We start from the raw sequence: 14440 nt of genomic DNA on the forward strand, positions 1-14440 counted from the left end.
CACACACACACACACACACACACACACACACTCCAGTGTTGCTCATCTAGTGCTTCTCACTCTGCAAAAGTGATAATTTGAGGCTCTTCAAGTGAATCAGTATCATCACTCTCGATCCCGTTTAAGCATTTAAAGTAGCTGACAGAGAGCAGCCAGGTGACAGAGAAAGTTGGGGGGTGATGACCTAAGTGTTTTGGTTCACTACAGGGATACATTTCAGACATTTGGCCATATATATTCCAACACAGTCCCATTTACTTGCTCCCCTCTGCCCATCAATCTGGCTCTTATATCGGTGTCTGCTTTTGCACTTATCACTCTCATGACATGTGACATCTTTTATCAGATATCTGTCTAAATATCTGTTACACCTTACATCAATTTCCAGCTGGTTGTCTCCGCATCCTTCGTCCATGTGTCTCGTGGTAATCTGTGTTAAGAAACAAGCATTTAAAGAACATGAAACTCTCTTTCTAAAGACAGAAACAAGGAAACTTACTGTATATGAGATATAACATGTAAAAGTTGAAGATTCTTTAAAGGCAGAGATTGTGACACCATGCCTTCACAAAGTTTAAATCTTTGTACCAAGGTGAGCTTCATTTGATACTGGTAGCATGAAATCTAAATTTTGCTGACATTACAAATCTAAATCCGATGTCCTCGGGTTTCTAGATTTGCGAGTGTGTCTTCCATCTTGACAGATGTTTGAAGGTCTGTCGTGACTTAGAAGTACAAACACGACTTAAAGTAAAATTAGCTCCATCTCCCTGACATTGCTGTTGGATTTTAGTAAGGAACTGCATGCATTAGCTGTCCTTATTTCTCCTGTTTTCATCATCTCTGCTATCTGTCCTCATGGGCCTCGAGCAGATTTGCACCTCGATCAGCATCTTTGTGTTGGCACTCTATTGTCTCTGTGGTCTGCACCATGTGTTTCCATTTGTCAGTCTGTGGTCCTCTATTAACCCCCCACAAGTGTCACACGAGCCTTGTGTCCTCTGTTTCGCGGAATACAGCGTATCTACAGTGTATCTACAGCGTATCTACAGCAACAGGCGTTACTAACGGAGATATCAAGTGTTTTAATTAAACACACTTTACTATGACCCAGCTAAAGAATTAATAATTAGAAGTAATTCTTCTTCATGTTACCAGTGACCTGAGATGAGAAAGGTACATGGAGGGAATGAATGAAAAGGAGACAGCTGCCACAATTGCACAAAGTATGGCAATGATGAAAGAGAAACACAAGGCCTACGTGACATGAGAGGAGGAACGCAAGTGGAAAGTAATCAACAAGAGGGCTGGGGATAAAAAGAGAGCAGAGACGAGGGAGTTAACAGGTAAGATGAGTCACAGTGTTCCATCAGATTGTGCTGTTACAGGCCTGCAGGCGCCAAGGCAGCCTGACTTTTGCATTTGAAGGACTGTGGAGTACAGATAGTCAGAGGGAGGTGATGATTTGCACAGTGTGTAAATAGATGGGTGTGGGGTCTATTTATAAGTCCATCTGGAGTGGCCCTTAGCAGGGGTTAGCACAGGCCCTACTGACGTAAACACACGGCCACACTTCACATTAGCAGCTTGCTACCAACAGGGACACACTCCAACTTCAAACTGATATATTGTGCACAATGTAATGTGAAAGTAAAGTTAATTTCCTGTGATGCAATTTTACTAGGGCTGCAACTAACGATTATTTTCATTGTCGATTAATGTGTGGATTAGTTTCTCAAATAATCGATTAGTTGTGAAAGATCATTGTTTCCCAAAGCCCAAGATGATATCTTCAAATGTCTTGTGTTGTCCACAACTCAAATATATTCAGTTTACTGTCATAGAGGAGTGAAGAAACTAGAAAATATCAACATTCAAGAAGCTGGAATCAAAGAATTATGACTTTTTCCATAAAAAAGGACTCAATCCAATTAATCGATTATCAAAATAGTTGGTGATCAATTTCCTAGTTGACAACTAATTGATTCATCTTTGCAGCTCTAAATTTTACATTTAATTATTGCAGTGGAAGTAAACACTCCATCTAATATGACCATATAAGTTCATTTTAAAGGTGTATTTTGTTATTTTCATGCTGCTAAATTCTTTTCATCCACAGTGCCCATTGCTTACACACTAAAAATGAATGCTTAGACCAAAGCCTCAATACCTAAACTTTTGTAGCATACCTTAAACACAGAGTAATCATAGCTTAAACACATTGTCAACTTTGCACTTTGTTTGCAATTCTGTAACACACTTATTGCGAAACACGTTTTCTTACATTAGACATTTTTTTTCAAAAATGAAATCTCCTGTTATTGGGAAAACACTCTGTTCAAAATGCAAAACTCATTTGGCAATTGTAGGCACTTACATACACACCTGAAAACACTTACACAGAAAACAGAACACCAATCAGTCTGAGCCTTAGCATTACAAATAGGCCTCAGGTAAGCCTTTTTGAGAACTTTGCAAACATGGAGGCAATGAGAGTCAGAGTAAGAGGAGAAAGAGAGAGAGAGGAGTCGGACGTGGAAGAGGACGAGGACAAAGACAAGGACCAGTGCGGAGACTTGTATCAGATGACATCAGGGCTACTCTGGTGGACCATGTGTTACAGTTTTTCTTGATTGCTTCGACACAGCAGTCAACTCAAACTCCACATTTTTCAAAACAGTTAACACACAGACCGAAACAGTGGCACTCATGGTCAAAATGACTGTGCCAAAACATGTAAAATATGCAACAAAAGCAAAATTGCCTTCAAACAACACAACTTGCAAACAAGTGTATGAGCTCTTCCAATCAACCATTACACAGTGGACAACAAAATACAAAATACAGCACTCAGTGTGAATCAGTGCACCATTGCTTGTCATTGTAGCCTATTACTGTACGTAGCTTTCATGCCAGTGACATTTGTTGACAAATGTGCCTTCTTGCAAAGAATTGGATCCAGAATCAGAAATGCTTTGATGCAAATTTTATTGATTCCATTGATTCTTATTTTGAAACTGTGGCTGAAAACTGAAATACTGTAAATATTACACATAATACATCTATTACAGTAAATTATAAACATCTATTACTGTAGAGTATAAGAAATAGCCACTATTGATACTCAGTGTCTTCTGTCTTGACGATGGGGCCACATGGACTGCTTGAATGACATCCGTGTTAACTGTTCTGCAAAAGGGTGGGGAAAATGTGTCAATCCAATGAGAAAGGGTTAACACATTTGCAAGAGGTGTCTTCTGCTCTGCTGAGACAGTGATGATGAAAACTGAGTGGATCCCAGTTTCTTTAAGCAGGTCAAAGCAATCAAGAAAAATTGTAAATCATGGCCTGTCCATGAGGGAGGCTGGGAAAAGAGTCCACCCTAACCTCAGTCGCTACACAGTAGCATCGATAATAAGGACATTCCGACTGGAGAACAGGAATATCTTCAAGTTTCTACTCCAGACTCTACGTACTGTATATGTCACATGATTCTGTATCATATTACGGTATTACTGTACTAACTGTACTATACAAAAATGGGTAGTGCTGTGAAGTATATGTAAAGGAATACCATTGTGATGTTACAGTACTGTGTACAGTTTGAAAGTACGGTATGTGAAAAAGAACCTAACCAATGACATCTTGTGGTGGCATTTTCTACAGAATGGTTGGACGACCTAGAAAAGTATTCAACAATATCAACAGGGTCAGCATTTCTACACTAAGTCCTACAGAAACATAACTTCAGAATGAAGCAGCTGTACAGGGTGCCATTTGAGAGGAACAGTGTCAGGGTCAAGGATCTGCGCCATGATTATGTGCAGGTATGTGTCACTTTACTTTACATACTATATATTGTGATGTGGGAATGTGGGTTTATGCTGCCACCTGCCCTGCCTGTAGCTTGTAGTTTTTGTCTATACTGACCCAACCCAGCCCCTACTTATGTGAAAATAGACATTGTAGTTACTGTATGTGTTTTCAGTAACACTATTCAATATTTTCTGTTACAGAAAGTTCTGGATTTTGATGCCGCCGAACTGCCACATGAGTGGATGAGGCAGGCTTCAATCTGGCCAAAATCAGGCGTCGGTAACGTAGTTGGAAAAAGGGCCGTTGTTAATGTCCCTGGGCAGCGTAGGGGGAAATATAACCTTGTGTGCTGCAATTAGTGTCCAAGTTACTGCATCACCATGCCACTATAGGTCCCTACAATACAGGACAGATAATTGCATTTCTAGATGCACTACATGCAGTTGTGCAGGACAGACCAGAGCAGCCCAGGTTTGTCATCTGGGATAATGTTAGTTTCCACCGGGTTGCTCTGGTCCGAGATAGGTTCAACAACCAATAACCATTTCAACTCCCCCCACACAAAGACTGCAGTGTTTTATTTAAAGCCCATCAGTGTGTTGCTGGATATGAAAGAGTAATTCAAATGGTGCTTGTGTGTATGGTTTTGTTGCAAGAATTTCATTTTTAGAAAGGAGTGTTAAGTTTTGATTGCAGTGTTTCATTTTGGCATAGATGTGAGTTGTTAATCTCCAAGTGCTAGATCTGATTGGCTTGTGTGTAGAGTTTTGACATAATGAGCCAAATTCTGCAAAAAGTGTGTAAGCAATAGGCAAAAACTGTAACATCATGGCATGATTCAGTAGTGGCACAAGTGTGCAAAGTGGCTATAAGCAATACCAGCGCATTCTTTTGGCGGCAATGCAACAGGAATCCCGGTGATTTTTCAACCAGTAATTGTCCCGTGTGACAATGTAGGGCAACTGTCTCCACAAACAGCACCGAGGTCAAACTGTAGTGTGAGCAGATTTCACGTGAGGTTTGTTCTACTGTCAACACGTCAATCATGTATCCAAGTATAATATACTATAATAAAGGTCTTTTAGCTTCAATGTGAATAAACATCACATCTCTCCTGCTGGAGGTAGTGTAGTATACCCGAGGTTTGCATCATGTAAACTTGGAAGAAGATCACGCTGGTATCACTGTCAGCTGTATTGTTCAGTCCAATTTTAGATGTGCTTCGTCTGTTCTGCAGCACCTGTTGCTTCACCACGTCAAAGATGGCCCTGCTTTTCATAGGTACATGAGTACCTAGTCTCTTATAAAGGTATTATAAGTTGTCAGTGATTATTTAAAAATAATGAATTCTTTATTTCCTTATTTACACATCACTAAGAAGTTAAACTGTTTTAAAAAGTGGTTGTCTGGTTTATAGCTATACATGTTGCTACATAATCAGTAAAGGGCAGTTTGTAAGTCATTGATAAATGTTTCTGGGCTGCATCCTCTGGAAGTGTTGATCAAAGAACAATGCAGGTAATGTTGGAGGAGGACATACACCAACCTAATATGTCCGATTTATTTCGGACTTTTCAAGACAATGTGTATGGCTTGGCATTAGTAAATTCTATATTAGGTTCACTTAATTTATTGTTACATTATTACATTTATTTTTATTTTCAGGATTATGATTTTTTCAGCTTTGAAAGATTAAATAACTCCTGATCCCCTTCTGTCTTCAGAAACACTTCTATTGTAGTCTATAAAGATCAGGGACCCTGAGGTCAGCTTGGGTGGGGGCTTAAAGTGACAATAATAGCAGACAAGTTATCCTTACAGTGCAGTGTTTTGGTGTTTTCAGAGGCTCAACTCCAGATTTAGGATTGTATGTAAACCATGAAGTACGCAAGTAGACACATTTGTAAGTGTGCACCATCTAAATTGACATGACTTCATCATGTGACACTGTATGTGTAACTCATGAACTGTATCTCATGAGAAGTTAAATCCAAGGAGTTTATTTTACAACAATTGCGATACAGATTTTTAAAGGCACTACAATGCAGCTTGTAGTTTCATCAACATCACACTATCTATATATTTATAGACTTATTTCATTAAGACACACATACATACACATATAAACACACACTGGAATATATACAACAATTGAAGTGGTAACTTTAATAAGGATATTTATAAAAAAATATATGAAAATATAGCACCTTATAGAACATACATTTGTATTTGTTTAAATCGATAATCATACACAAAAATACATTGTAGCAATGTTTTTCAAACACGTTATATTCATTAAAACCCATCATGAAACAATTTTATAAAGATAAAACTTATCTCTCCCCTCTTCCTTCCCTTAATAGCTCTTCTTCTACACCTCCTCCCTCTCTTATTTTTCTGGCCTCCCTCTCTGCCTCCTCTGCCTTCCTCTTCTCCTCAATCTCTGTCTCTGTCAGCCACGGCCCTCCCAGGTAGCTCAGGATCTCCTCTGGGCTCCCTCTGTGTTTGGGCACAGGGTGGAGAAGCTCCTTAAAAAGAGTCATCACTAGTGGGCTGAGGCTCTCAAACTGTGAGGGAGGAGGGTTGTCCCTCTGGCTCTCCTTCATGATTGTGTAACTGTCTATTTCCTCCTCACCTCTCCACTCACCATCCCTCATCTTCTCCTCCTTTTCAGCCTCACGATCAAACCACTCCTTGAATCTACGATAGCCGCGGTCATCGTGGGTGCTCTCCTCCCAGGGGAAGCAGCTAGTCAAGAGGCAATAGACGAGTATACCGAGGGCCCAGCTGTCAATACAGGGTTCCACTGTTATCCAAATGTCTTCCATCTCCTCCTCGGTCCCATCCCACTCCTTCTGAGCCTCCTTGGCAGGTTCCACCTCAGGAGTGCAGAAGGGAGACTCGTACCAGACGGCGCGAACAGTGGAGCCGATGGCCCGGGCGAGGCCAAAGTCCCCAAGTTTGACCCAGCGACAGGAACTGTCACACAGGAAGATATTCTCAGGTTTGATGTCGCGGTGGACAAAGCCCAGGGAGTGGAGATGTGTAACGGCCCCACTCAGCTGGGACATCAATCTCTGGACACACTCTTCATCCACCCCGACCTGAAACAGAAAAACTGTCTGGATCAGTGCCTCAACAACAGAAAACATACTTTCTATAGCTTATTGCAGCATTACATGTTAGATGACAGATGAAAATGAGGTGAGGTCTGATTAGAACACCGTTGGCGCAAAGACAAACATAATCTGCGTCACCAAAATGGTTGGTGACACTCTTGGAAAGCCATGCTTTACTTCATGTACTGCCATGAGAGCAGGGTGCCCTTATTCTTATCAGTGGTCTATTATGTTACTGGCAGTGACACAAACACAGACGAGGGAGAGCTGGAAGCCTTTATCAAGCACGTCTCACGTTTTCGCTGACAGAAATGAGAGCTCAAAAGAGCAGGGTCAGCACTTACATTTTCCACGACGTCTTCACGAGAAAGCCACACTGCAGACATAAAGTATGATACTTCTGAGCCTTTTGATAAATGGGTATAGCTAATGGATGGATGTAAATTAGTAGGATGTATATGTAGGGGTTGCAACCCAACCAAACATTCATGCACACTTTTGTTCTGCTGAAACACTCTCTTTTCTTTATTTTACAAGAAAAAGTATGTTAGGCTGAAAATACCATGCAGGGCGATAACGGCACTGACCTCTGACACTATGACATTGTAGAGATCACCATATAGACCAGCTTGCTGGGCAAAGACATAGTAGGACGGTGTGGAAAAGAAGATGCCAATGGCCCGTGTCAGAGAAGGATGGGTGCAGTAAGAAAGGGAGAGATTGTATTCACGCAGGAAAGAGGTGAGCGAGGTAGACTGACGAGGGAAGAACTTCAGAGCCATTGGGGTTCCTGAAGGAGACGAAGCAAAGACATTATTTGTTGAATACTTCAACCTCTAATCAGCTTTAGTCAAAAATCTGTCATCGTTGATGGAATGCAAGTTTGTCCATCATTGACACTGTGAACAAATATAACTTCCCCTTTGGGGCGACTCTGTTACACAGCTACACCCCAGTTGCAGCAACCCTATCTCAGAGAATGTCCCAAAGCACTCTATCACAGCAACAGAAGCACAAAAGGTTAAGTGAACACCATCAAAAGACAGATCTGTCCTCACGTTACTGCAGCGCTGACCCTGCACAACATGTGTCATTTCTTAATTAGTAAGAAACATGAGCATGAGGTAAATGTGCTGCAGTAGAGATTTAGCATTTCACCCATTTCAGATTGGGCAGAATGAGTTTAAAAGCATAATCAAAACTCTTAATTTAATATATAAAAATTAGGAAATTTGAATGGCAATTTCATACACTCTTGCAGACTGATTGAATTGAAATGGTCATGACCTTTAACCTTAAGTCTTGAGCACTAACCTCTCTTTCTGTGCACAGCTAACATGACCTTTCCGTAGGATCCCTCTCCCAGGAGCTTTACCACCTGGAAGTGTTCGGATACCTTCAGACTGGGCATGGACTGCGCCGACAGGAAACATCGCTCGTCAAGTTCCTGAGCTGCTGCAGCCTGGGAATGAACACACACACACACACACACACACACACACACACACACACACACACACACACACACACACACACACACACACACACACACACACAAATCCATATTTAGTGTCATAGCATGATGCCTACAGATGATGATTGGTTCAGTGGCATCAAAATGAAAGAAGATCCACAGCTTGACTGGCATGTGTTGATGTTGATGAAAGATGACTTCACAGAATGAAGTCTGAACCCGCTACATGGCTCGTTGCGTAACGAGGACCTTGCAACTTTAAATCTCATATATCTCATTAGTTGCTTTACCACTAATACGGTTTGTTGTTTTTTTTCTTTAATTTCTTAGTTCTTTAATTTCTTTGCTTGCATGCTCCCATTCAGAGTAAGAACCATCTGTATCAGTGGTCGAATAAGTACTCAGATGTTTAAAAAAAAAAAAGGAAAAGTAGCAATACCACTGTGTAGATATACTTTGCTACAAGTAGAAGTCCTTCATTCAAAAGCTTACTTAAGTAAAAGTAAAAAGTACACAAGTATTAGGATCGAAATATACTTAAAATACCAAAAGTAAAAGTATTCATACAGAATGGCCCATTTCAGAATATTGTAAATTATATTATTGGATTATAATTATTAACAGCATTAATGTGTAAGCATCAATAATGTTGCTGCTGGTAACGGTGGAGCTAATTTGAACTACTTTATATACTGCCGGGTATCTTAATCTATAGTAATACATCATAATTTATTAATTGATTTATATTTTGTATTAATAATCTAAATCTGCAAAGTAACTAAAGTTATCAAATAAATGTGGAGTAAAAAGTACAATATTTCCTTCTGAAATGTAGTGGAGTCAAAGTATAAATTTATAGAAATACACCGAAATACTCAAGTAAAGTAAAGTAAAATAAAATACCTTAAAATTGCAAAAGTACAGTACTTGAGTAAATGTATTTGTTACATTCCACCACTGCCCATCATGCATCTGTCAGAGATCTGTGGAACAAATAGTAATATGTTATCACTTTCTGCAGATCTGGCATGATCCGCTTTGTCCTATAGACGGAATAAACTTCAGATGTCATCAGCATGATGTCTTATCAGGGCGATCAGGACATTTGGCACTGTCACTCAGTTTCCACTATCATTCACATCCATGATGACTTCCTTTTAAGTAACATACCCCAGCAAAGTAGTAAGGCTGTGAACAGTTACCACACACAGCTTAACACAAAAGATAAAGCAATAATATATGTTTTACATGTTGCGTAACTGATCTTAATGGTCAACTGCTTTTGATTTGGATTCAATTACACCTGTTATGTCCCTGCAAACAAATGTAAATTTTTGGTGGTTACTGCACTAATATCAATAACGTTTTCTGGTTTGGATTGAGCTAATAAGCCTAATTTTGATCATTGAAATTTTCCAATCACCAATTAATCTCTGATGGTGATATATGACACTTTTGACAGTTTTTTGTTGACAGCAGCTTAAACCTGGATCTCAGTTATGAGTTACTGCAAAATGGATCTGATGTGCAGCCAAAAATAAGACTGCAGGTTTCAACCAGTCTGAGAGTGCTGCTTGGCACAGATGTTGCCAAGACAGTTCTATTTCAATCAGAGCAGAAGATGGGCTGCTTTAAGATCAATGGTGTATAGATTGATGCAGCTCTATTTGTGCACCTAAGCTTCATTTTGTATCTCCAGAACGTCAATTTTACAGACATTTAGACTCACATGCTGATAAAACGCTGCATTTGAGACAATTTTCGAAAAATGAGGTCTCTATAGGAAACCTTGTGGTAAATAGTAATGTATCAACTTATGTACACATTAATATAACTGGTAACATGGGAAAAAAGAAAGATATATTTTCTACATTTCAAATTCTTTATTTTCATATGCACAATTACAGAGCAGAAGATGTTGGCAATAAAAATCTTAGATCTCAGGCTCTCTCCAACAATGCTCATTTAAACATGTATAAAAAGAAGCACAGACAATGAAAAATGGGAATCTAAGGCATAAAATAGTGCAGGAGTTGAAATATAGGCATAGAATATAACATATATAAAATATAATATATATAAATAAATTGAGAAGCTTGAGAGCTTGGGGCCATCTTCTCTTTAGAGCCTTATTTATGTCTATTTGTCCTCACGGTTTTGAACTCAAAGCACAGTGCTACATTCCTAAATTCAAATCTCAGTTAGGTTTCATTCACAGAGTTGTTAACACATGTCAGGGTTATCGCATTATTACATTCTATAGCTGCTGTTCATTCCCCTCATACCAGAAATGAAATGAATATATTTTATGACGTTTTGAGCTTGCAGCTGAGTTTTATCCAGGTCAGAATTCTTGAGATTTAGTGGCTCTGATACATTATTCATCAAAGATGCGTCTAAAACATTTGTTGCACCAGGAGCATCCTGATATTTGCCATGTCCTTGTGAACCGGGGTGATTATTTATCAAAACCCCATAGTTATTGGCCCTTGGCATAATGCAACAACAAGTGAGCTGAGATTTTGAACGGGGCTGTGCATGAGCTAACATCATTAACACATTTGAAGTCCAGTAAGTGCTCAACATTACAGGCTAAAAATCCTCTCAACAACGTTGTCTATCAAACCTTTGCAGCCTCATAGTAATTTTGCAATAAAAAGCCGTCAATGCTGTTATGCCATTTCTGCATGTCATCTCATCATATAGCTACAAAACACGATTGTAGTATGATACTTAAAATCCCCAATCGCTGGCACACACAGGAAATAATTGTATTAATTCATATTTTTGTTACCATTGACTGTTTGTTTTTTGCAGCACAATGTGATGATTTTATAAATAACACTTGCAATTTAAATGTGCATGTAACATTTCACAGCTGGATTCCTCACAGGAATAAAGTGCAATACTTACTGTCATTTTCTGTTTAGTTGGTTGATCTCTGCTCACTTTGTCTCGGCTCTTTTCAGCATCTAAAGACTTAACTCCTGGCAAGCTGCTGCCACTGCAACTAGCTACTGTTCTGTGCTGGAGCTCAATGGTATCCCCTCCGCTAGACTGATAATTAAACTGGAATTGAAGCTGATATGTCTGCTTTGATCCGTGGGTCCATGCAGTAGCACAGCAGCTTTATAGAGAAGGTTCATAGATGTTTACTGGAGACCTGGTTATTTACTATGTGCTTCTCCCCAGGAGACACACACATTGAACTCTTTCCCTCCCTTTTCCTACTCTTGTGCCAGCTCTCTCTCTCTCTCTCTCTCCCTCTCTCTGCCTCTCTCCTGTTTTGCTGGCAGATATGCGTGAAGGCATTTCAAACCTCTCTCTCTCTCCTGTTCCCCCCCCCCCCTCTCTCCCACTACACAACAGTGTTAATATCCCACCGTTTTTAATCTGTCAGTCAGCCTGACCACTTTAACCCATTGCTCCACTCTCCTCAGCTGTCACTTACTTTCTGCAAATCCAAATACACCCTCCTCATCTTTCTGCTCCTCCTATGTCTTTCGCTCTTTCTCACCCTCTCAGTCAGTCTGAGTCAGGAATTCCTCCTACAGTGTAGGATCCCTCTTTTAATCAACAGGTATGCTGGAATGATCGGAATAGGCCAGTAAACTGGAACCGTGATCCCTGAATGTTACTGGGATTACAGAGTACACCTAAGAATTCCACTTTATTGTCCAATATTACTGTCCTTTGTTCCTGTGCTGCCCTTTATTTTTTATCTAACTGCAATAGGCATGATAATGTTAATTTCATTTCCTCATGACTCCATCCTCTAGCTCTTGAGTTCACAGTGAAGAACATCTTCAAGGTTTTCATCTGTTATTTTCTATCATCATCAGACAAACTTTTCTCCTCATCTTCCACTCTCTTGTCACTAAAAAACATTTTGCTTTTTCTCTTCCCAAGTGCATATTAAGGCCTGAAACCTTGTCTTGCAAAACACCTTTGTTCTGTACTTTGCTGTCTACATGCCAGCTCTGTTTCCCATTCTGATTCTTTCTTCTCCAGCCCTTATGGCCTCAACACCCTCCTCCTCCTTTTGTCCACTCAGATTGATTTCCTTGGTACTACATACTACATGCCACTGGCTCAAAGGCTGCACATTATGTAACACAAACACTGGCTGCTATCACAACGGCTGGCCCCTGCTCAGGTTACTACCACTGCTGTGGTCATGAGGCTGGCCATGATCAACATATACTTCCATGTTTGTGCTTGCACCACAGGGTCCTTTGTTCCCTGCTGTGACAACCTCTACACCACCATAACACAACTTTGATGCCAAGAGAGTGACACTTCCATTCACAACTACACACACAAGCAAAGTGTAGATACTTGGCAGGGCAAGGCATCTTTTTTTATATAGCACATTTCAACAACAAGGCAATTTAAAATGCTTTACATAAAACAGCACTATACTATGCACACACTATGCACAGTCATATACTACATGAATGTGGATTTCTTTGATGGCCTTGCACACATGAACAAGAGCACACACTCACGACAGCTATGCTGACAGTACATAATGTACATCTTTGCTATTTGGTTACACCTATATATTTTTGAGTGCTTTTGACTACTAAAAAAGGAAATTGCTTATGCTTACACGACAAATGAGATGGTCTTCTCTTTCAACTTTTGCAGTATACTGAAGTACAACACGCATGATATATTAACTGAGAGAATACTGCAATAATTTTCTTCTCTTTTTGTTTGTTTGTCAATAATTAAATATATTAGTACTAGTTATACAGGTCACATATTTTCTTGGTATGTGTTGTGAGAATGGAGCAATGACAGAAATAACAGATTCCAAAAGAGGATGGAGCACTTTAAAACACCAACAGTTTGGAAATTATGGAAAAGTTATGAAAAATTCAAACTACAATTGGTTTAAATGACTACATACAAATAACAACATCAAGGTAAATATCTTAGGATGCAGCCTAAAGCAAGAACATAAATAGAACCAATTCCAAATCTCTCATTCACCCTCAGCGAAGATAACATAGCATATATGACAAAAAAACACATATTTGAGTGACAAGGAATAGCATGTGGTGTGTGTTGTTTTAGTTTTAAGATAAAGTAAAACTTTTCATACACTAGATCTATGAGCATCACCCTGACCTGATTTGATTGCCATATTAGATTTGGTAATCATTGTTAATCATTGGTAACATTTGGTAACATTCTGTTTTGTGCATCATAAGTTCATCTTGGGGCAAACTAATGAATGTCTCTTACTTCCACAAAGTGATAATCTTAATGATTAGAATACTTTTCTTTGGACATTTGATTTGATGTTACACTACAAAACATTGATTTTGTGTTCTTGAAGAAATCTTGTTGTCTTAAACTCGCTTCTAACACAGTTTAGGGGCAGTGAGCATAAAGTAAATAATGTATAAAGTTTCTAAGGTGTGACATAAGAGTGGAACAACCGGTGTCAAAATAGCTTTTATGTTTGTTGTAATCTGCATTTGTCTGTTTGTCTTCATGAGATTAGTGTTTCTAAAGCAGTACAATGGTGCATTGCAGTTATTTGCTTGAGTCATGCTGCAGTGTTTCCTTCAGTCCCCTCCTCCCTGGAGAGAACGAGCAGATAAAAAGGATAAAGAGATGGAAGATAAAAGGGGAACTTGTTACACACATGCACCCCAGCTGTTACTGTGTTGTTCTAAGCTATAAGGCTCACTATGTTTTATTTATGGATCCGCTGACAGGTGACTCTGGGGGAAGCTGTTCTAGTTTTACTTGATTTTAGAATTAGTTCAACAGTGCCTCTTTGTGGACAAAGTGTGCTATTACATTACCACACACAGTGTCATGCATTACATTACATAACTTATTAATGAAGTTAAGAGAGTGATTTTGGATTCTAGATTGGTCTTACTTTATAATTAAGAGAGTTTTATTTTTTGAATAGAGCCTTTATAATTAAGGCTCTATATGTTGCTCAGTTTTGTAGGTCTCAATATGATGTGACCTGTTGCAGACTATAGTTTCAAACCACTGAGGATAA

At 39.3% G+C, this 14440-nt stretch overlaps 1 protein-coding gene across 1 annotated transcript; it reads right to left on the reverse strand.

Annotated features, from left to right (window-relative positions):
- Positions 1-6039: 6039 nt before the first annotated feature.
- Positions 6040-9439, reverse strand: sbk3 (SH3 domain binding kinase family, member 3). The gene is made up of 4 exons (XM_078251836.1): positions 9422-9439; positions 8250-8397; positions 7523-7725; positions 6040-6920 (listed from the first exon to the last, which is right to left on the reverse strand). The coding sequence occupies exons 1-4, from the start codon at positions 9437-9439 to the stop codon at positions 6150-6152; spliced, it is 1140 nt and encodes a 379-aa protein (XP_078107962.1). The 3' UTR covers positions 6040-6149.
- Between the last annotated feature and the right edge of the window lie 5001 nt (positions 9440-14440).

This window comes from Sander vitreus, chromosome 6, assembly GCF_031162955.1.
Source record: "Sander vitreus isolate 19-12246 chromosome 6, sanVit1, whole genome shotgun sequence".
NCBI lineage: Eukaryota > Metazoa > Chordata > Actinopteri > Perciformes > Percidae > Sander > Sander vitreus.

Excerpts from the sequence above, each read along its gene's own strand:
- sbk3 (XM_078251836.1), bottom strand. Across the intron at positions 7,726-8,249 it reads AGCTGTGCACAGAAAGAGAG|GAACCCCAATGGCTCTGAAG; the intron begins GTTAGTGCTCAA and ends CGTCTCCTTCAG. Across the intron at positions 6,921-7,522 it reads ACAATGTCATAGTGTCAGAG|GTCGGGGTGGATGAAGAGTG; the intron begins GTCAGTGCCGTT and ends TTTCTGTTTCAG.